At 43.2% G+C, this 21,965-nt stretch overlaps 1 protein-coding gene across 6 annotated transcripts in view; it reads left to right on the top strand.

Annotated features, from left to right (window-relative positions):
• Window positions 1–21,965, top strand: part of LOC125991623 (RNA binding protein fox-1 homolog 3) — a 159,186-nt gene that overhangs the window by 7,863 nt on the left and 129,358 nt on the right. For all 6 annotated transcript variants that reach the window (XM_068649423.1, XM_049759709.1, XM_049759707.1 and 3 more), the window contains one exon: window positions 13,383–13,475. In XM_068649423.1, coding sequence (XP_068505524.1) covers window positions 13,383–13,475 — 93 coding nt within the window. The remainder of the gene's footprint in view (window positions 1–13,382; window positions 13,476–21,965) is intronic.

Here is a 21,965-nt window from a genome sequence, read left to right as displayed (position 1 = left end):
TGTTGGGATTTCCTCTTCCAGCTAAGATATAGTGGATGCCACTTACATGAAAAGAGGTGCAGCAAGTGGCACAATTGATTCCTGAGGCCGCATGTAGGGGAGATGCTTATCTTTTTGATTTAAGAGGGAGTCGAAACTTTTCAGGGTGAAGGCATAGTCTGCTTTGCTTTGCTTTGGTGTGGCTGGCATTGAATGCACTGCTGGGTGCTTGCAAATTTGAATACCACATGCTACGGAGATGCGGGAGGCCTACCAGGTAATGCGACATTTTTTTGGGTTAATCATGGGAGACTGTGACTCTAATGAGAATAATTATATCTATATATATTTGAAAAAAATGGACGGCTTTGCGAACTCACGCAGCTACTTTCCAGGAAAACAGAATATCCTGCCTGAGTCTGGCTCATGTTCAGGATTTACCTCTGCTCCACTAGATTTATAGTATTGGGAGAAAGTAGTCATTGAAAATCCTTTACAAGAGTTGAAACTTTTTTTTGTTGTTGCCAAAACCTGGGATGAAGTGTGGAGCATGCTTCCGTCTGATTTTTTTTTTGGGGGGGGGGATTTTGCACAATATTCTATCATCTTTATATGAAGATTGTTGTAGTAAACGGAAGGTGTCAAAGTTGTACGTAAGCATGAGGGCATTGTCTCACATTCTGCAGTGGCAAAGTAAATTTTTTTTCTTTATGCCTGAAGCTTAATCCCTCCACTCCCCAACAACGCCAGATGGATGAAGAACTCTTTGAGAACTCAACAGACATGTATGAAAAAAAGTGACTCAATTGTATGGTGTACGTTGGGGATGAACACACACTAATGCACTCTTTCAGGAAGAGGAGGATTTGCATGTGAACAAGGGCTTTAGGGGATATGCAAGCTGCTAATGTGGCAAACGTTTGGCACGTTCAGAAACAGGTGTTCTTCAAATGATTTTTTTTTTTTTCCGGTATAGCTTGCTTTGTCTGCTTTTGAGAATCTGTCGAAGCATGTTGGCATGCAGTTGGCTCTTGAAGTTGACGTCATGACAAAAAAATGCTCCAAAGTCCGAAAAGATTGATGAAGTCTCCTCCAAGCGCAGTGGGCTGGCTCTTCACCACCAAACTCCAAGCATGTATTGACAAAGGGACCTAAATTATGTCCATGTTCAATGGCAGGCTTTTTCCTCTCAGCCTTATTTATGTCAACAGACTGCAGGCGCGACATAGTCCCATAAATCTGTTTGTGCTGCAGACCACACATCAATGGCCCAACACACCCACCATCCATTTGAAGTTATCTCTCTTTTTATTGACTGTTGAGACTGGCTTCTTGCAGGGGGGGGGGGGGGGGGGCGCTGACTGCTTTTGGCCCCACTATGCAACAACTTGTCCTCCTCTTAGTCCTTCTCCTTCCACCCCTATCTTTTCCTAACTCCTCTTTCATCCACAAACCTTAATACCCCTCACCCACAGTTCCAGACCGATTTGGCTGGCTCGATGACGGGGCGTTTGACAGGTCTGCTTCGGGAAGATAGCACAATTGAATGCAAGTCCCCAGGGTGGGAGGACGAGGACGAGGACGAGGGTGAGGAAAGAGGAAAAAAAAAAAAAAAAGAAAGGCTGAAGTGGTATTAACTGGTGAAAAGGGGTTGGCACCAGGAATCACAGAGGAGATGATGGTGTGGGTGGCATCTTTCACAAAGGCAAATCCAGACAGTTAAAGAAAGAAAGAAAGAAAGTAAGTCTACATTGAAAGGCTTAATAGAGCTTGTTGTTTCAAACAACGTAAGACTGCAATACAGTACAAGAAACACTCAGGGATCCATTTTGCGGCATATGACTATTTGGAAAAATATACATATCTAATGTCCAAATGAAATAAAACCGCTATTAATTGAAAGAATCTCATGTCGTGTTTTCATTTTCTTGGCTTTTAAAACTTCCTATTTGGAAAGGAAACGGCACCATCCAATGTTTTAATTTGACTGACTCCTCTCTTTGCCAGTGGGATGCGTCACTCCTCTCTCTATGCCCGTCGGTCACGGCCCTTTGGTCCAGCTGCTAGTATGCTTTGGTGACAGGTTACAACAAGGCCCCTTAAATCCATAGAGATGAAGCAACTCATCCAAGCTTTTCTTTTCGTCTCCTTTTCTTTTTCCTTCCTTCCTCCCTTCCTCCCTTCCTCCCTCCCATCCCCATCTATCAGCTTACCTCCAATCATCCCTGGTGCACCTGACAGCCCGCCAAGCAAGGATGTGTGTGAAGAGGAGGGGAGGGGTCTTCATCTTCTTGTAAAGGGTCTGGACGTTGACAGCTATGGGAAAGGACAGCTGACCCTTTTTATTGTGAGACAGAGGGAGGGGAGGAGTTGACAGGGCTGCAGGGAAGAAAGACACCAGAAGGACTAGCTACTATCAAGTGCCATTAAGAGTCCATTCAGTTTGACCATTTCAATCCATGTCCTCTTCTAAATTTTCTACTAATTGGTGGAGGTCAGGTCGCTCACTCGGACATTTCTTTGTTTATTCCTGTTCGTTCTTGGTGTTGGAATGATGGTGGAGCATCCACAATGAAAACTTGAGTTCAAATAATCTCCGTTCCAAGACAGCAGAAATTCATTTGGAATGTTTTTTTTTCTCTCGACTATATTGAATCAGACAGCATTTCCCGTCTCATTATCCAGTGAGTTCCTGTCACGAGCAGTCAAGCCAAAGGATTTGTAGTGCGTTGTTGAGCTCCGAACCCGTTTTCCAATTAAGACGTATTACCATCTTCTCCGCCAAAAGTCTGGAGAAGGAAACCCAGGGGGAAATGTCCCATACTTTATTCTAATCATACTGTCAATAAAAAATAATATTGGATTTTTAACTGGGATGTAAAAGCATTGACACTTGGGCCGACTTCATTTCTTTTTCGTGCGGCAGCATAACAGCTAAATGCTGCTTCGCCGTGTTTGGGTTGAATCCACTAACTGATTCATCGACCAGACTTGAGTTCATTCTAGCTGAAAATGCCCAAGGCTAATATAGAAAGATGAGTCATAGCGCCATCTATCGTCGCGGGATCGGACACACAAATGTTTTCTCGTGTCACTGTGCATGCAAATGCAAATGCTATTGTAAATTTGCTTTTAGTGACCGGTTGATGGTAAAAGCCAGGAAGTCATTTGAGTCAAAAAAGTGACATAGTCAACATTTTGTATGAAAGGTGCTGATGACAAATATCACCTTAAAACATTTTTCTATTTGTGAAAGAGTTTGACCCTGTCAGGTCAAGGTTGCTATTAACAAGAGATGGAGCAGACGCAATAGGAGCTCTGTCAGCTCACAAGCGTGCTTCAAAAAACAGAAATAGAAAAATATACATATGATTTTGTTCTTGAAGCACACTTGCACACATCCTGCCTGCAACAAGATTATTTCAGCAAAAGGTTCACTTCAAGGTCAGAGTCACGTTGCTTAGCTACACTAGAAATGGAAAATGTTCAACTTGGACAGGGATTTAAGAATGACTCCAATGTCTAAAAACTACAATCAAACCGCTCCATTCCATGTTAGTACAGTAAGCTGTATTGTATTTTTGAGTAACTTGAAGCAAAATCCATCGGCAATAAATTAAATCACTTGAATTTCGGTTTGTTAAATTAATTGCGGTCATTTAGCATCACCTGCTCTGTCTGCTAAAAGAGACCGATGACGGTAGGCGTTCTACAAACTATGCACACGTTTGTTTTTCATGTCTTAAATCCTGTTCGATTAGTTTGGGGGATTAAGAAAGCAAAGATGCCTTAAAGCAAATGCAAAAGCAATATGGCTTGTCTTGGACTAATCCATAGCCATACACACATGTAGCGGGTATCTTGGTGTGACACTTCTTAGTATTATTTGTAATATAAAATCAAGACTATATTTATAGCTGGTCCACTGCCACTGCTAAACTAAGAAAAAGAGGGAGTGAAGAAAGTAAGTGTCACAAAAGAAGGTCCCATTTGGACACATTTTAAGGTGAATGGGTAGCAAAATGAACATCCATAACTTCAGATCGTACATGAGATCCGACAGGCAAAGGAACCTGCAGTTAATCAACATGCAAATGTTGCGGTTTATTTTTGCAGCCTTTTGAATATGCAAATTAATAAAGCATTATAAATAATGCACCTTTAAGAGCATGGCGTTGTCTGATGTTATTGTTACACATCAATGATTGAAGTAGGCCAAAAAATGAAAGCGTGACAAGGAAATACTTAGAGGAAACCTCTGCCAAACAAAGTGAAACCCATAAAACGATATGGGGAGAATAGTGAAAACATGATTGTGTAGCCCAGCAAATATGCATAAAATATGCAGCCGTGTGCATAATGCAAAAGTTCCCATCTGGGAGCCCTTGACCTTCATTGGCTCCCTGCCTCTCCTCCACGAGGCAGCTTGACCTCCGCCTCCGCCTCAGCCTCAGCTTCAGCCTCAGGTTGGCCCACCTGACTCAATCCACAGCACCCTTCACCTGATTTTCACCTTGATTCTTGGGAAACGTCAGCTGTCAAATATTTATTGCTTGTTTGCTTAGTTACTAGCTTGAGTGAAATTCAACACTCATTTGAAGGGGCCGATCGGGTGTTGAGCCATTGTTGCCGCCCAACACTACTTCTTCTTCACCCTACTTTATATCCCTTTTGGTATTTGGATGGCTCTTGTGAAGTGAGCAAGTCATCTCATTGACAGTTGATGGTAATTGCAGGTGTTTTAATGTCCTCCATTACATGCTGCTACAGCAGGGGCGCTAGCTTTTAATATCCTGGCTGGCAAGAGAGCATGACATGAAATTAAAGCTGAACTAAGGTCAGCCGAGCTAGATGAGCTATAAAGACCCAATCCATTTCAGGTGGATGACAGGATCGAGTTGAATTAACACTAAATTCAGGAAATCCTCCACATCCTTAAGGGAATGTTGCTTTCTTTCGTTGTCGGCTATAGACGTCGGGGTTCCGTTTGAAGCGGGCAATCTCCTTTCAATGGAAAAGGGTTGCGTAGATTTTCAAATGGCCAACCAGAAGTCATTTATAAAGCAACGATAATAATGACCTTTCAATCCACTTGGAGGAACTTTAGGGCTATTTGGTAATCATTGTTACCGGCAAAGTTCAAGTATAGTTACAAGAAAAGAAAAGAAAACTTTCAAGTCAGACAAGTAGCTGAGCCTTGTGAAGAATATTCAAGCATCATCCTCTGGGCTCAGAGCGTACATATGTTTGCTGCTTGGATTTCTTGCAATCAAAGTTGTGATTTTCTGGCTGTGCCCCCCCATGACTCCTCACCAGGCATCCTTCATATCTCCATGTGGAGCTGTGAAATCTATTTAGAGCGTTTAGAGCAGCGACAGGTCCCCGACACGCTGCCTGAAGCCTCGGGGCTCACGCTACCGTATTAATATCCACACAGTGGAAATTTGCCATTTGGGTATTCTACATGACAAAATGCCTTTGATACCTGTTAGTTCCACCATGAAATGAAGAACAAAGTGGAAGTAAAAAATCGCCGACAACAACATTTGGGAGGAAAAAGCCTGGTTGCAACATTGTTTTGGTTGTTGGGCAAATGTGGTTTTCATTTTCTACTGGGTTGTCTCCACACTTTGCTGAACTACATTAACAATTTGAAAGTCTCCCCTGATGCTTTATCTTCAGTCCTACTCTATCTACCCTCTGGAGTGTCACGTTTCACTGCTTTTGAGGGAATTTTCCCCGTCTCTAGTGTTTGATAGCCCAACTTAGATTTTTCTTTGGTACGCAGGGTTGGTTACCCTTCCATTTGGGTTAGGATTCAAGTTTGACATGAATCCACTGGTCTTGTTGGCTGTGTAACACCGGTCAGAGAGCAACGGGTCTGATTTGGATCATGTTTTTCCGCTCTCGATGCCAGCATTGTTTATATCCAAGCGATGCCTGCTGATGGGAGGAGGGAGCACAAAGCCTGGGATTTTACCCCGAGTAGCCGAGACGCTACAAGTCGAGCAAATGAAGCTTATCGTCAGATAGTAGATGAAATGAGGGATCCCAAAACAACACTGAGATGATCACGTTTGCCTCTTTTATCGGCTGGCTGAACAAGTAAAGGAGGTAAACGGAAACTCCAAATGCGCCTGCGATTCATTCCTAACCTTCTTAACTCCCTTTGGTGTCACTGCGAGTGAGAGTGCAGGAGAAGGCCACCGAATCCAAGAAAAGCACTTCATTAGATGCCCTTCTTTGTGTGGCTGTCCTGCTAGGAGCTTAAGCACATTATTTAAAAGTGATTTGACTCTATCTATAAGCTCCAGCTGCGTTTCTTACACGACATGCGGCAGGCAAATCATTTTTTGATTTGTTTTTTTTCATGCCCCACATGTTGGAATGCAATAGCGTAGCCGGTTGCCATCTGGCTACACGCTAATGACCGCTGCAGGTCATTAGAGCAGCCTGTCATACTGTACAGCATGCAGTGTACATGCACTTGGCACCGGTTTGTAACAGGTTATTTGTGTCAGGTTGTTAAACGTCGACTTCGGGTCACGGAAAAAATTGCAAACGGCTGCAACAATATGGACATCTCGAAAAGGAGGAGGAGGCAAGGCGAGATGCTGAGATACCTCAGCTCAACTTTGATCCCCGATTGGATAACCTCTGCCGAAAGACAACTTATTAGAGACAAGTATCACTGAACCTGTTTACGCTTTCCGTATTAGTCTGCCGAAAAAGCTCAACTACCTTTTTGTAGAGATCCTGTAAAAGCAGATTGCCTGTGCCCTAATAGAGAAGGTTACATTCTAACAAGTTTGCCTAGCAGGCAAAGGCCATCTGTGGTTACTCTTTGCTTTCCACTTTGAAAAATAATGAGCAGATTTAAATTGCATGGAATTCTGTCCAGGCATGTCTGCAGAAGACACTTGTTAAAACATGTGCTCTTTTGCACGGTGCTATTGAGAAAGTTACAGAATGGCGCCATTCACTCTTAACATAAAGTACTGGATGTCTTGGCAGCAGCGTTTCCAAGGCTAACTTCTCCCCGCAAGAAGAAAAGCGAGAAAGAGAAAATAATGCTGTTTGAGACAGACATTGGTGGCTGTCTGCATTCTCGCATTGTCATTTTGAACTAGTTTACCATCTCCCCCTGCGGCTGGCTCGCCAATGGATCAAGGGACTGCCACTGCTGCCTTGGCATCATCTTGACTTTTAATGAGCGCATTTAGCGCTAAATAATGGAACTATGAAAACAAACACATGGGAAGTCTCTGAGTGCATTGCACCACCTAACTGGGTGTTTGTTGTGCTTATTGCCGAAAATGAGGGATGTTTCTGCAAAATCACGTAACATCAACAGAGGGACACTTTCAAGTAACGCTCGGCAAACATTTTTAGGGATGTTTGATACAACTTCTTTTCGGATCCATAACGGTCCCAGTGCTCAGTTCTTGAGTGGTCACCGATATTGTTGAGACAAAGATATTTTCCTTAAAATTGAATGAGATGATTGACAATTTTCAATTGTTTTAAGTTCTATTTCCTGATCGTAAAACGGCGGCCAGTACTCTCATTGCAAATACCGATACCAACATTTTTGCTTTATCGCTATTCCTGAATACCGGTACCGAAACGGTACGTCTGCAAAGATCTAAAAATGAGCAAAATAAAACTGAATTTCTTATTATTCAATCAAAATGTTAGGATATGCAATACCTGGGCAAAAAGGTAGCTGGATTACTGTTAAAACAAGCAAGTCTTTCCTTATATGCAGCAGAATAAAGCCCCCAAGGTATTTAACGCACATCCCATTGTTTCTTCACGAGCATATTTTGCAGCAGCCGGGCCGGGCCGGGCCGGGCCGGGCCGGCCTTCACCGTGACAGGCTAACCTTGTGCATATGTGTGTCGTTTGTAGCAAGGTGAAACCTGACTGAGCACCCTTGAGCTCAGTGCCAGCTAAGAGGCAGCAAGCTAATAACTTCAATTATCTCAGGACTGGCCTGCAGGCTACTGCTGATAGGTGGATGCCGTTGCTTTATCTACATTTCAGATAGACTTGGGACTTGCAGGCAGCTAAAGCCAAACATCTGGCATCAGAGGATACGCACACTTTGCCTACACTTGGGAAGATTTATTGAGTGCTTTGGCAATTTTCCGTTGTTAATGGCTGTTTGTGTCATCCACTTCAACTAGTTGAGTCTGCCATGACTTCATTTGTGCCCAAAAGATTGCGCAACAATCATCGAATATGGTTGACTCCCCTTCCAAACACAAGTTGTAATTCTCTCTGCGCGCCCTTCACGCCATCTTCTTTTTCATTACATTTTTTTAAGGCGTATTCATTTTATTATTTTTTTGGGGTTTCCTCTGGGAAATCTTGTACATTTGAACAAATTAGAGGTCGATCAATGGAGCGTGTTCTAATTCCACCGTATAACCGTAACGATGGAAGCTTCAGTCCAATATCCGTCTCTTCATAATACACTGCAAGTGTGTCACTCCATTTTTAGAGGCACTTTGGAGCATACTTAATATTCAATGTTCAATAAATATGAAGAGGGCTGAAGTGTAAAACAATGCCTTAGGTCTAGCAAATTTGCATTAGGGGTAATGAACCAAAAGAAGAAACACGCTATGTGAGAAAGAAATTATTTTTGGGTATAGTACGTAAATCAAAACATGTAGTCTGGGCAAGTTTAGGGAAATGTTTTTTACGGCGACCGACCAGTGTGTGCCAAAACCAAGGCTTTGTACTTAAAAAGCAGAGAAGGACTTGGAGAGTGAGAAAGAGAATTGAAGCGGGCAAAACAAAAGCGTATGCATCGGGAAAGCCTAACAACATGAGGCACCCTAGAAAACCAATCGGCGGGGTTTTGAAGATGTGGGGGGAAAAGGTGAAGGGGAACAAAGTTGGCTGACGAGACTTATCAGACGGAAAGAACGATGTGACGGGACACAGAGAGGACTCGCTCGGAGGGGGGCACGCAGAGGACAGCAAATAGAGGTCGAAGACTCTTGCTTTCACTTTCATTTCCCCCTCTTTTGCGTCTAATCTCCTCACCTCACCTCACCGCCGAAACCTTTCTGCATATCCAAAGTCAGAGCGCTGTCCCATCAGCAGGTCGGTAATAGTGGCGGCCGCCATTCTAATGTTTAATTCATTGGTGTGGCGAGGACAACGGGTAACAAAGAAAAAAAAAAAGGGGGGGGGATATTACCATTTCTTTCTTTAGTGCCTTTTTTGGAGCCAAGGGTAGATAAAATTCCAGTACAGGTGGAAAGGGGAAAAATGTACAAACACAAAGAAAAACACTAAAAGTGCAATACTTGGTGATTATGGAGGTGTCTGCAAGGTCGAGGTCAGCGGTGTCAAACTCATTTGTTGTTGTGGGCCGCAGCGTAAGACTTGAATAGAAACGGATGGCCCCTCAGACATACACACAACAGAATCATTTATTTTAAAAGTGGTGTTAAGAGCCGAAAAACGTGCTTTGTAAAGGTTGGGAATTTCCAGTGCAGCGTGAAGGATAAGACTTGTGTCATTGGCCTCTGGGTTCACATGGTATTTCCTCGGTCAGGTCAAAGATTGTCCTAAAGCATGAATTAATGTCATTAAGTGACAAGATTTCAGACTAAGTCAGCGTGAAATTAGATGAACATAAAGTTGATGTGATAGACTCCATCAGCCCAGTATGTATCGGCGTCATTGTTGGTGGCATCTGTTGTGCTGAGCTAATTGCAGTCAGGCACCAACTTGTTATGTTTGGTGGTGGATTGAAGATTTGGAGCTGCAGCTGAAGATGACAACTTGAACAACATGCTATCAGAATTAAAGAAGCTATGCTAGAATCCATAGCACCCATAAATTGTCAGTGTTTGTTGAACAAGCAAACTCAACTAAATTTGTCTTCAACAGAATTGAAAAAAAAAAAAGAACTAAAATACAACAAAGAGATTTTTCATCCCCTGTGGGTTTTGTTATCTTTGTTGCATGGTGACTAAGAGAGGTGTAGTGGAAGAAAAGGGGGGCCCATTCCACAAACAATTTGCCCAAATGTCTGTTTTGTAAAAGACTTAATGTAGTGTGAAATTAAACCCCTCCTTAAAAAGCATCCTCTGCTGCAGTAGCAGCAGCATCAAAACAGCACAGTAGCCCACTTGAGATGCTCAAGCTTGTCCACCCAAAAATTACACTTATCCATTTAAGGTGATTGATAGCATTTGCATTTTGAAAAGAATGTTTGACTTTCTGTAGTATTATATTTGGATTAGTCATGCATATATTGTGTTTGATAGTTGGACAAACTCACAAACTTACTGTGGGATTAATTTAACATGGTTTTGCAGAAGGGTTCCTTATCTAGACAAAGGCAGTTTGTAGATATTGTTGCCTTGAAATTTTGACTTCACTCAGCTTTCTTGTTTGATCAAAGCCCGCAGCCGAAATAAAAAACCCAATTCATGTTGCGGCGGCGCAAACCAAAAAGATGAAAAACTATGTTGGATTATTCAAAGACCATAGAGAGAGAGTAAAATATTGTACCTTTTGATTTACTGTCCATGCGACCAGACCTCTCTCTCTCTCTTTCTCTCTCTCTCTCTTTCTCTGCTCTTGCTCAGTCAGCCGGGATAGGCTCGTAAAACCCGGACACATAAAGAACACGGCTAGATCATGGCTTGATTGATGGATGCTATGAAAAAAGGAAATAGACAAAACATGCTTTATGTACAGTATCAGGAATATGCCACAAATAGCATCTTTATATCTGTGCGCTTTAGTCTGTTATCCAGAAGTTTCAGCAGATGAATTACGTAGCAAAACTTTCCCCTCCGCCGTTTTGTTGCACCGTAAAATCCATTAGGCCAGTGAGCCAAAAGCTTAATTCTCCCCTCTTTATTTTGGAGTGGTCGGCCTCCCCTGTGGTCCACCTCTCACTGGGTCAACAAAATGACTCTGGATCTGTTGTGACCTCTGGGTTATCAATCTCACCATGGAGCCTTTCTCCATTACTCTGCAGGTAAAAGGAGAGACGGCACGCAGCAGTACTCCTTTCTTCCTCAATCTTTGACATGCACCGCGGTCCTCCAACTTTCCCCTCTCGTAATATACGCTTGCAAATGTAGCTTTCCGCTTTTGATGCCCGTCTCCCAAACTGACAGCAGTTACACAGTGAGAGTTCATGTTCAAGTTCAGCTGCACGTGTCAAGTGAACGAGGAGTGTGTACATATGTTCTGGCATCCTGGGGGTGATTGTTAGGTTAGAGGTCAGTTGTAGTTGACCACTCCTGTCACTCACCGCTGGAGATAAATAATTGCCTATTGTGAATGGAGGGGGGGGAAAAAAAAATCAAAGTCTGCAGCAGTAGCCAGGCTGGACCTTGTGTGTGTGTGTGTGTGTGTGTGTGTGTCGAGGTTAGCGTCTGGGAACAGCCCAGCTCGGCCTTGCGTCAATGCGACTTAAGTGCAGCCATGCATAACCATCTGACAGCTACCCCTCCTCTTCCAGTTCATCCCGCACTTCTCTCCTCTCTCTCACTTGCCACATCTTCCCTTGTGTCGCTAAGCCACTGACGGGGACATCCCGTATTGGTGCCTGGCAGTATTAGTACTAATATTGTTCTTTATTAAGTATTCCCGACTTCTCACTCTCTCACTTGCGCAAACTATAAATTCCAACTTGCCTTTATATAGGGCTGTGAAAACCCATAAAAAACGATCAATCAAAAATCTGAAAAAAACCCCAAAAACAGTCAAGCGCAATGTAACAGACGTTCATTTTGCAGCGTTAGGACATTTATACGATACGACTGTAATTCACCTGAAATCCAGATGGCATGTTCTTTTTTTTTTCCAGGCAGCATTATTGACTAAGTGCCAATTTCTGACATTCTAGCTTACCATTAGAAGTTTTATTTTTATAAAGCATGTCTTGCTCTGTTTTTAATAGTTTACAAATTGACACACAGGATTATAAATACTGCATATTTGTGTAGAGATGATCAGTCTATTTGTCAAGTACCAGTCGAAGATAAAAATAGCAAACAAATTGGGAATAGCCCTAATTTCTATGGCACCACAAAAAGGGAGCTTGGGGAATTTTTGTTGAAAATTGAATGCATTTCAATGTAATGGCTTGTTTCCCTTCTGGCTGGCGAGGGGCTCTCACATCCAACACGAGCCTAGTTGAAACAGAAGCCAAATTCAAGTCGGCAGCTTTCTCTTCATCCACCAGCTAATTACCTGCAGAGTGGCTGTTTGCGTATTCACCCCCCCCCCTCACTCCCCTTTAAAAAGTTTGTTCCAACCCTTAGAAGTCAATCAGAAAGAGTGTGCTCAAAATAGCGCCCATTTTTAATTTTTTTTTTTTTTTTACATTTTGGATCTAAAACCTATGGTGCTATTCATGCAGTCCTATATCCATCTTTTCTCACAAACTCTTTTTCAGAGTAATTAGCTGTGTAAATCATATATGCTCTTTGCAGGCAGGATAAAAGGATTGCCGCAACATAAAAGGGCAAATGACATTTAAAGGAAACTCCCGTCCTTCTCGGTGAAGGCCACACACGATAGCCCATGACAAGATTCATTTATCCTAATGAAAAACATCTCCTCAAGGGACCTTTGCCAATGACCCGCTAACCTTACAAAATGTCCTGACAACAGTGTTAACGTGCTCTTTTCCACGGAAGAGGAACACACCGACGGCATTTTACAATACATTTGGTCTTCTAGTGGCACCTTTGTTCAAATATGTCCTTGTAGTTGTAGGCTCTGCAGGAATTTGGATGAATTCCTTGATTTAATTGTTCCTATGTTTCAGTGCAGCAGTGGCACCAGGCAGGCTGGGCTAATTTATTTCTTGCTTAGGATGAGAGATGGTCCCCAGCCAAGACTGCCAAGAGACGGACACTTAATTGCAGTGGATTGCCTTATCTGCTTGTAATTATGCCCGTCCGTCTCTTTGGACTTTCTGCCTCCAAACGGCCAATCGATACAATCAGACCCCAGACAAGGTGGAGATGGGACCCAGACTGGACTTTGGGGGAGAAAAAAAAAAAAGAATTATTTAGATTAGTTTTCTGTCTCATGTTTTTCTTTTTTTTAATAATATGAAAACATTTTGAAACGGTTGTTTGTTCTCAATGTTGGTTGCTACAAGTTCTGTTTTCCTGACTGAATTTTTTTTCATGTGGTCTTGGCTCATTTGAATGAGCAAACAAGACGCAAGTAACGGTCACATTTTTAAAAGCATTGTGGAAACAAAAGTTAGTTTAGTGCATCTCGGTCACTTTTTCTGTTCTCGGACTAACGAGAGCAATACGGTGATGTGATGTGATGTGATATGAATTGTGCAGAATGCTCTCAATTGTTTACATTGTCCTTTTTTTTTTTTTTTTTTTGGACAGGCACCCAGAGAAGGACAAAACTGCCATCTTTCATGACTGTAAGCCAGCAGACGACTCAACCTGCTCTCATTTCCACAATCATCTTCGCCACAGGTAATTGAACTTCCAGTCAGATTTGCCTGACTTTTAACACGTCCATATATCTCCTCCATTCTGAGAGTGAAGTGAAGTGAATGCCCCTTTGAAGTGGCCACCGGTTTGGTCATAAAAGCCCTTGGCATCCACCCATCCATCCCTCCATCCGTCCGTCCCTGTGCTGATTTGGAATTAGGCTCTGTCAAACTGGCAGGTAGGGACTAGAGTTGCATCACGATCTGCCTTTCTCACCGGGCCCTCTTCAAAGACAAGATGGGCTTTTGTGATAATGAGAGGGTAGCTTGAAGGAGTAGGGGAAAGAGAAAAGCTGGAGCTGTTGTAGAGCATTGTAATTGTGACAGCGGCAGCAGCAGCGGCAGCAGCAGCAGCAGCAGCAGCAGCAGCTGCCTTCTCTCTCGGGGTTCCGAGACTCTGCGGTGACACCATCCAGCAGACAGTAATTAATCGAACAATTCTCTCTGTCTAAGGTGATAAAAAGGGGCTGAAGACAGACAGTGAGGGGCAAAAAAGAGACAAACAGTAACGCTACTTGGCAATGAAAGATCCGGCGGACTATGTGTCAGCTATTCCCACAGAGTCATATCAATTCTAAAATTGTCATTTTGTATATCATAAAACACGATTACTGTATTGGTCAATTACAAGTTGTAAAGCATCCCTGGGTCTTCAATCAATTACAAATCAATGCACTCTGTGACTCCTTTAAGAGACGCGGTGGACTCGCATATGTCATCATTAAATCGAACTAAAGCTGTCCAAATGAATCGACTCATCGATTTTGATTCATCGAAAACTAGTCATTCAATCCAATCATCTCGGGGCATGACGAGGTTGATACAGTTTGCAGATCCTAAAACCAAACCATATCCCATATTTGTATTTTGAAAAAATCTTACGGAGGCACAAGTGCACCGTATAAAGTCTGAGTAATTCAGGCCAGAGTATAAATCACACAGGCTCGATGAGTTCCTCTTGAGGGCATCAATGCTCTACTGCACTTGTGTGTTTGTGTCTGTGTACGACCCTGGCCCCGCCCCGCCCGGCCACGCCGGTGTATCTGCAGCGCTGGCCTGCTGGCTGGCTGGCCTCGTTAAGCGGAGAGCAATAATTGATATCAACAGGGTGGCCTCTTCTTACTGTGTCAACATTAATCACTAGCCCTGGATGGCGCCAACCCTCGCGGTTCCGCTCAACATTCATAACGCTCTGCCAGAGTCAGATCGGAGCCGTAAACGCGTATATATGTGCACATTCAAAGCAGACACTCGGGCTTTCCGCCCAATTTGGTCCTCGTTGATTTTGTACTTTTACACGTGACAGCAGTTTGCTTGTTTGATGACGTCAAATGTTGCTGAAAATTTCCATTTTGGCATTTCATGTGCAAGTGGCAGTATTTTGCCTGTACTTTGCTATCATTTCTCTCGGCACTCCAGCTTCCTCATTCATGGTAACTTAAGACAGTAAATTGCCCAGTTTACTGTTTCCAAATTTGCTCTCCACTTCAAATCTGATTTGGGGATAGAAAGAGGAAAGTTCTTGTTTTTGCTAGGAGAATGCAATGCAAGGCGACAGCTGTTCCTAGACATGCGGTATGATGGATTTGCGAAAGTCCAGCGTAGCGCTGAAGTGTGACGGCAGCGTCAAGTAACTTGATGAAAACAGTTGAAATTGCCCCCAGGCAGGCTGGAGCCGCTTGCCATTCACCGTGTTTTCACAAGTGCAGTAATGCCAAACAAGGAAATGTTTTGCAACCTTGGCCTCCTTCGCCTCGACCGATTCTCACCTCACTAATATGATGCGTATATGAATTGACAATGCTTGCGTTGATTGTAAAGCGGGATACATGTTTCCGTGGTTGCCGTCCCTTGGTATCTCTCTCTCTCTCTCTCTCTCTCTCTCCATCGTTTGTGCACTGAGGCTTGCCGCACAGCTTGTGAAAAATGGAAAGAGATAATGTCTCCGAGGATAGGCTTGATATGGTCAGTATGTTAGCGTTTCAGTTGCAGTGGCTCACGCGGAGGCGCTGCCCGGCTGCCTTTCCGCAGGGATGCACACGCCGTTGAATGTCTTGTGTGTGCGTGTGTCTATCAAGTGGCGTGGCCTCCAAACCGCTGACTGAGCAGCGGCGTGAAATTTTTCTTTTTGCCCATGTTGTAAAAAACGCCAATTAAAACATTACTTCTTTGTTTCTAGTGAAAATGACAAGTAAAATATCACGGCAAATATTTTCCAACAGCGGTTGATTGAACTATGCAACCAGATTTGTTTATTTATTTGTGTGAATATTTCAAAAAAAATATTCAATTTAAAAAAACATCTAAAAACAATTGTTCTGAATGACATTGCTGGGGAAAACCCTTTTCGAAAGACATGAAGGGAACTGCATCCCGTAGAGCTCCCAAGGGTTAATTGGCAACGTGCGGTACTCATGCCAGAGACGGACGGGCCCGTGACCTGCGTGAACGTTCCATTCACACATACTGACACCGGCCGGCAACGTAACAGGCCGGCAGAGAGCAAAGGTGACTAAAACAAAATGTGTTGTTGCAAACGGGATGATCAGCTCCCTGTGTCTGACCATCTGCGCTATGTAAGACTCAGCAGGAGGACTCGGAAATGAGGTCAGCTCAGCTTTTGAAGCTGGCGAGCTGCAGGCGGACCAGGCACCATGCAGGGACTGGAAGCTCACATCAAAGGCAGTCGAACCCACATAGCCAAATATTATTACCAGTGTGTGCGTACTCGCGTACTCGCGTGCGTGCGTGCGTGCGTGCCTCGCTTAGTCTGGCATTGTCGGAATTCCAAAAAAAAAAAAAAAAAAGCCATGAGTCACTTTGTTCCCAATTTGCTGCTGATGTAATGTTAGGTGAGCCGTTTCAAAATAGTTAAGACAGAGAAGCTTACGATTTGACTGTAATAATAATAATGATGCCTCAGACGTAAACAATGGCAGATACGTACATCTGTATGCTGATCTCTCAAGCTGTTTCTCCCGCTGAAATCTGTCCTAACAAGCCATGCCTGACAGGCCGGGATGGACAAACTGTGCTTTTGAGTTTGTGTGCGAGCGAGAGAGACGGAGACAGCCGGCGTGCCGTTCCAAATTGGCTTGGGAAGCTCCCTTTGGGAAGAACCCTTCCAATCTTCCAATCCACCTCTCCTCCATCTCCCAGCCACATAGACTCCCTTTATCGCCACGCAAGCATCTTGTGACCCTCCAACCTTTCTCCATCCTCCAATCTTCTCCAGTCCAAACTATGCATAGAACCAAAACAGAAAGTACACGGAGCTATAAATAGCATACTTAGATAAAGGAGATAGATCATTTCCTTTTTACTGGGCACAAGGGGATTAGGTTTCATTATTTGCCTTTCTTCCCTTTCCCAGCTCATTTTTAGATTGGGGGGAGTGCCTTTTGCCTCTCCCCCCTATTTCCCTATTTAGCTGCCAGTTTGTGTCAGATAATGGCTGCTTTTTTAGGCTGCCCTCCCTCTTTCAAATAAAAGAGGTAACAAAGGAAAAGAAAGACAGATATTGAGTTGTCCAAATAAACCGAAGAGCAAATTGTGAGTGAATTCAATCAAAATGGCATATTTGAGTATTTCAAAGCATCTTATTAAAGCAATACTCTGCATCTTGCCTATTTGACCTCATTAGCAACATACAGGGCTCAGAAAAATGATAGACGCAGTTCAGGGTGGAAAATGCCACGTTCAATTGTGTTTGTGATTAGCATTTGGTGATGAAGGCCAGCTGCACCAAGTTGTTAGGAGGTACTTTCGGCCTCCAGGGGAAGTTCCAGGCACTAAAGGCGGTTTGTGATGATTATATGCCTGACCAGGTGCTCTTTTGTGTGACCATGCAAAGCAGCAGAGCGGCCGGCAGATTCCGCTCACGGGCACAGCGGCAAGCTCAAAAGTTCAATCTGGGATACAAATGTTGCATCAAACAATGTTGTGTTTTATTATCACACATCCATTTCCATCCCATCCAAGTTTAGAGCTTAGCAAACAGAATCACGGCTGACTTGCCGCCACTGCACGTTACTGACGACGCCTCGTATTAGTCCCGGGGCTTTCTCCAATGGGAGACAACACACACACACTCACCCAATCGGCCCGACCTTATCCCATCCAAAAAGTCTCCATTTTCCCTGACGCTCGACCTCCTTCTGCCCTGGGTACATACATTCATAAACGGAAGTCTAATTTCACTGATATAAACACATTTGGCAGCAATAGATGGCACATCACTTTGCAGCCCAGCGGGAGGGATAAAAGCCAAGCAGGGGTGGAATAGCAAGTTCCCGCCGTGCAAAATAGAGATTAAATGAAAGCAAGCAAGGGTGTTAGGTGAAAAGGTGACAATGTATGGCCATCCCTGCCGGTTCTGGCCTCCAAACACACATTTCTTCATCAAAACACATTTTGTTTGGTGCCTCTTTGGAGGACAACATTCAGATTGTAAATGACTTCATGCACAGTCGTGAAGCCCCCCCCCCCCCCTTTTTTTTTATTTACAGTCAGATTAATATCATGATAAAAAAAATGATTCTTGGGGAAAAAAAAATAGCAAATGAGTTTGGTTCATTGTGACCTTAGCTGGAACAAAACAAAGCAACCAGATAAGGTTGATGGGGTCATATTTTGTTTCCCCGTTTCCCCCGGATTCCTTCTTCTCCAGGAAAATCATACTGATGACAGTTTTATTAGTTTCCGGCAGATTTATTAGGTGATGAACTTGTTTTTTAAAAGGACAAGACCACAATCACTCTTTTAGATTGTTTCATTGTTGTATCTGCTCCCTGCTTTCTTGTAGTTTAATGGTAAAGAATTTATTTTTGAAAGAAGGTGAACGGTAGGGTAAAAATTCTCATTGTTTCCCCGCACATTCTATCAAAATTCTGACTTTTGCACAGTAGCTTGACTTTACACTCCGTCTAACCTACTCCAGCATGTCAAAATAAGAGTAATTCATTCCTATACTTGCGACAGTGTATTTATAAATACTACATAAAAAGACTCTTTGTAGTTTGTTGTCAAAGTGTACAAGTGCGTGTCATTATAGCGCCAATGTTTAATGACTGCGTGATGAATTGTGTCAGGTTAAGCCCTCTTTGACACGCGTCCCTTCAGAAGTTCACCTGACAGACAGAGCCGAGCCGAGCCGAGCAGAGCGTTGATGAAAGGTAGCGGGAGCAGACAGTGATGTGCTCTACAAAGACGTGGCAGAATATGCAATTAGAAATGGAAGAAGGAGCTGATGAAGATAAAGCCAAAGGAGGTCTTTGAAAAAAGATGGCTTGAGCATAAGACACAAACCGTTCCGAAGCCCAAGATTCAATAGGAACTCATTCACTGCCAAGCTACTTAATACAGTCTATAATTGCCAATGGCACTGAAGGAGTTAACAACCAGAACTGGAAACATTTTCACCCAATCCAACTTGATTCTTAAGAGCTCAGGTAAAGTTGAGGTAAAGTAGCAGCCAGTGCAAATTCCACCGACAGCGATAAGCGAGTTAAAAGAACAGTGCCCTGACAATGTCAGTCATAGCCGCTTTTTTGTCAAGGCAGAATTGTTGATTCCGCTCATGTATCGGATCTCATTAGATTGTGCCGGCCGGTGTAGCACATCATGGAGTGTCCGGTGAGTGGTTACAAATTATTCTCTGAAGCTGTTGCTGCTTTGTTTCTCTCTTTGTGTCTAGTCTTTCAAAATGCTGTTATAATTAAAATGTACAGAGCTCTGTCCTTGGGCTAACTTTGCAACTTTCAATCAGCATTTCTACTTAGCCACAGTCAAGTTGAAGAGCTGTCAGCCTGAATGACTCACACTGCTTGATTTAGTAGTCTTTTTTTTGTTTTTTAGCACATTTTCGACTCGGATAATTTCACTGACAGATGATGCTATAGTTTCACCATTAATTCATTAATTACCAGAATTGAAAGGAAGAAATAGGTCTTGTTTCTGCCCCCCTTGTATGTGGCCCCCGGCCGGCCCTTGAGTTTGAAATCAAATTATTTTAACAACTGGATGATGTCATTGAATGAGAAAATCATGGGCGAGAAAGAATCACATAGGACAAAAATAAGCAAAAAATATTTTCAGTTTCTTCAACCCAGAGAATCTGCGCCAAGATCTAATATGCACCAATTATACGGTATCATGAAAAAGAATCAGAGATGAATGGGGGGGGGGGGGGGGGGGGGGAGGACCTTTTCTATTCATGTGTGTCTTAGATCACGATTTTCTTTTTGTGCTCATTTCAAAAATGGACATATTAAGACCTCTAGATAAAATGATGTCTGATAAAAGACACAACTATAGGATTATTCAGCGTCTGCGCAAAGTGGCCTCAGTAGCCGTCACATCTTTGCTCTTGGCAGTCTCATACGACACGCTGCATTCAACTCATTTATTTTCTTTGATACGCTCCAACAAGCTAAAGGTGAAAAAGATGACTTTTCATTTGTATGTATCTTTGCCACGGGCACAGAATGAGCTCCAGAGGCAAATTCATTTTAATTGGTGCGGCGATAAAGGACAATATATTTTCTATTTGAAAGCCAATGGTGTGTTGTCAACTGGTCTTGGCTTTGAAATGCAAGCCGCTCTTGTGTGTGTGTGTGTAGCTCATGTCCATTTTTAATCACAATCATCTTTCAAGTATTCCTGTGCCGCCTACAGGAATAGAATGAACATACATGCCAAATATAAACACATTTTCTTTACCTGCTTGGTCACTTGTTGCTAAGCAGAATACACTTGTAGTTGTATCGAGATTCTGGTTTTGTATAAGTGGTCTGGCGTCACATCTCAGTTGCCGCTTGAGGTGAAATCCCAACCAATGCACTTGGAGGAATGTGTGGCTTTTCCTTCCTTCTTCACTTGACTTGTTTCCTCTACAATACGGCGTTGGTCCTTGTGGTTTTCTAAAAGACGAGGACAAAAGGATAGAAAAGTACGCTTGGCAAAGCAGATGTGGCAAAACGCTGTAAAGCCATTGACAATATGTTTTCATGCACATATATTTTTGCTACTTAAGAGGGCTTGACACACACCGACGAATGGACCCGGCATCTTTTATCCTCAGACTTTGAAGTGCATCGACGACCACATGTGCACAAAGGAGTCAAGCCATTTGTTTTTGTAGCCACAGATTAGATTTATTTTTGGGGTCCCCCCCCTTTCATACAATGATTGATCCTTAAAGAACATAAAAATGTCATTTCATTTGTAATTATTTCAATGATAAAAAAGACTATTTGTTCATTTTTCTTCATCAGATTTTTTTCCCCACTGTATGTTTGAAAAGACTCATGTAAAGATGAGCAATTATTTCATCAAACATATCCAAAGGGGACAGAAGGGAAGTTCGTTCCGCCACCACATCTCGCAATTAAACGTGTCACCTTGACACGGTTTGGACGGAGCGGGAGAGCCGTCTTTTTAATTTCTCCGTACTTTTCCCAATTCCACCTCTCTTTAATCCACCGTGCTTTCCCCTTCACTGGGTTTCAGTCACAGAGCTGATTGACTTTGAGAGGGCAAGCCAGCACGGAGGGGCTCACTGAGTGTCTCGCTGGAGAGCTGGGACACAGATTATTTCCTTGTCTCTTGTTTTGGGTCCAACAAGCGAGTTCATTCAGCTCAGGCTTTCTTTTCGAGCAGCCAGTCAGCCAGCAGCCAGCCAGCCAGCCAGCTAGCCAGCAGCCTCATTTAGAAGACTCCAGAGTTTCATTGCACCCTTGCAGCTGTCAAGCAATTTGGAATGGGGGTGTGTGTGTTCATGCCCAATGGACCTCATTCAGAACAAGCCGCGCAGGTTCCACAGACTCATCCTACATTTTCCAGCGCAAAGATAACAAAATGCGAAATCGATCAATTAATAGCAGGGCGTTGGAGTAGTAATTAGCGCTTGAGCGCCGCTATCTGCGTGCGTGTACGTCAATGGGCGTACAGTTGCGTGTCTGCTGGCAGCCAGTCGATTCGCTGGCAAGCTGACAGGAAAGGAGTGTGAAGTGTTTGTTTAAGCTAATTTGGCTTCAGCCATCTTGACATTTTCACACAATTTGATAAGAGACGGAGTAGATTGGCGGCCCAGCTGGCAATCTTTTATGAACTGGGAGCAGATCAAACCATTCATTCCTGTTAATTAATCAGCATGTGAGCCCAAGGGAGGGGGGCGGGGTGGAGCGGAGGTGAGCGGAGGTGAGGGCCAGGACAAGCCACAACATCCGATGGGACGCAAACACTTTTTCATCCATCCCTCCTTTACACTGTAAAAAAAATACCTGATCATCATATCTTTTTAATCATGTAGTTATTTTGAGATCTTGAAAAAAAGCAAATATACAATGAAGACATTTTATCAGCGCGATCTGTTCATTTGGATCATTTTATTAGTGAAGAAGCAAAGCGATTCAAATGAACGACTTTCCGTTAGGTTTGTGTTGATTTTTGATTTGTTTTTTTAAATGATAAG

The sequence above is a fragment of the Syngnathus scovelli genome, chromosome 21 (genome assembly GCF_024217435.2).
Source record: "Syngnathus scovelli strain Florida chromosome 21, RoL_Ssco_1.2, whole genome shotgun sequence".
In the NCBI taxonomy this organism is placed as follows: domain Eukaryota; kingdom Metazoa; phylum Chordata; class Actinopteri; order Syngnathiformes; family Syngnathidae; genus Syngnathus; species Syngnathus scovelli.
This window is presented reverse-complemented; position numbering and strand designations above follow the sequence as displayed.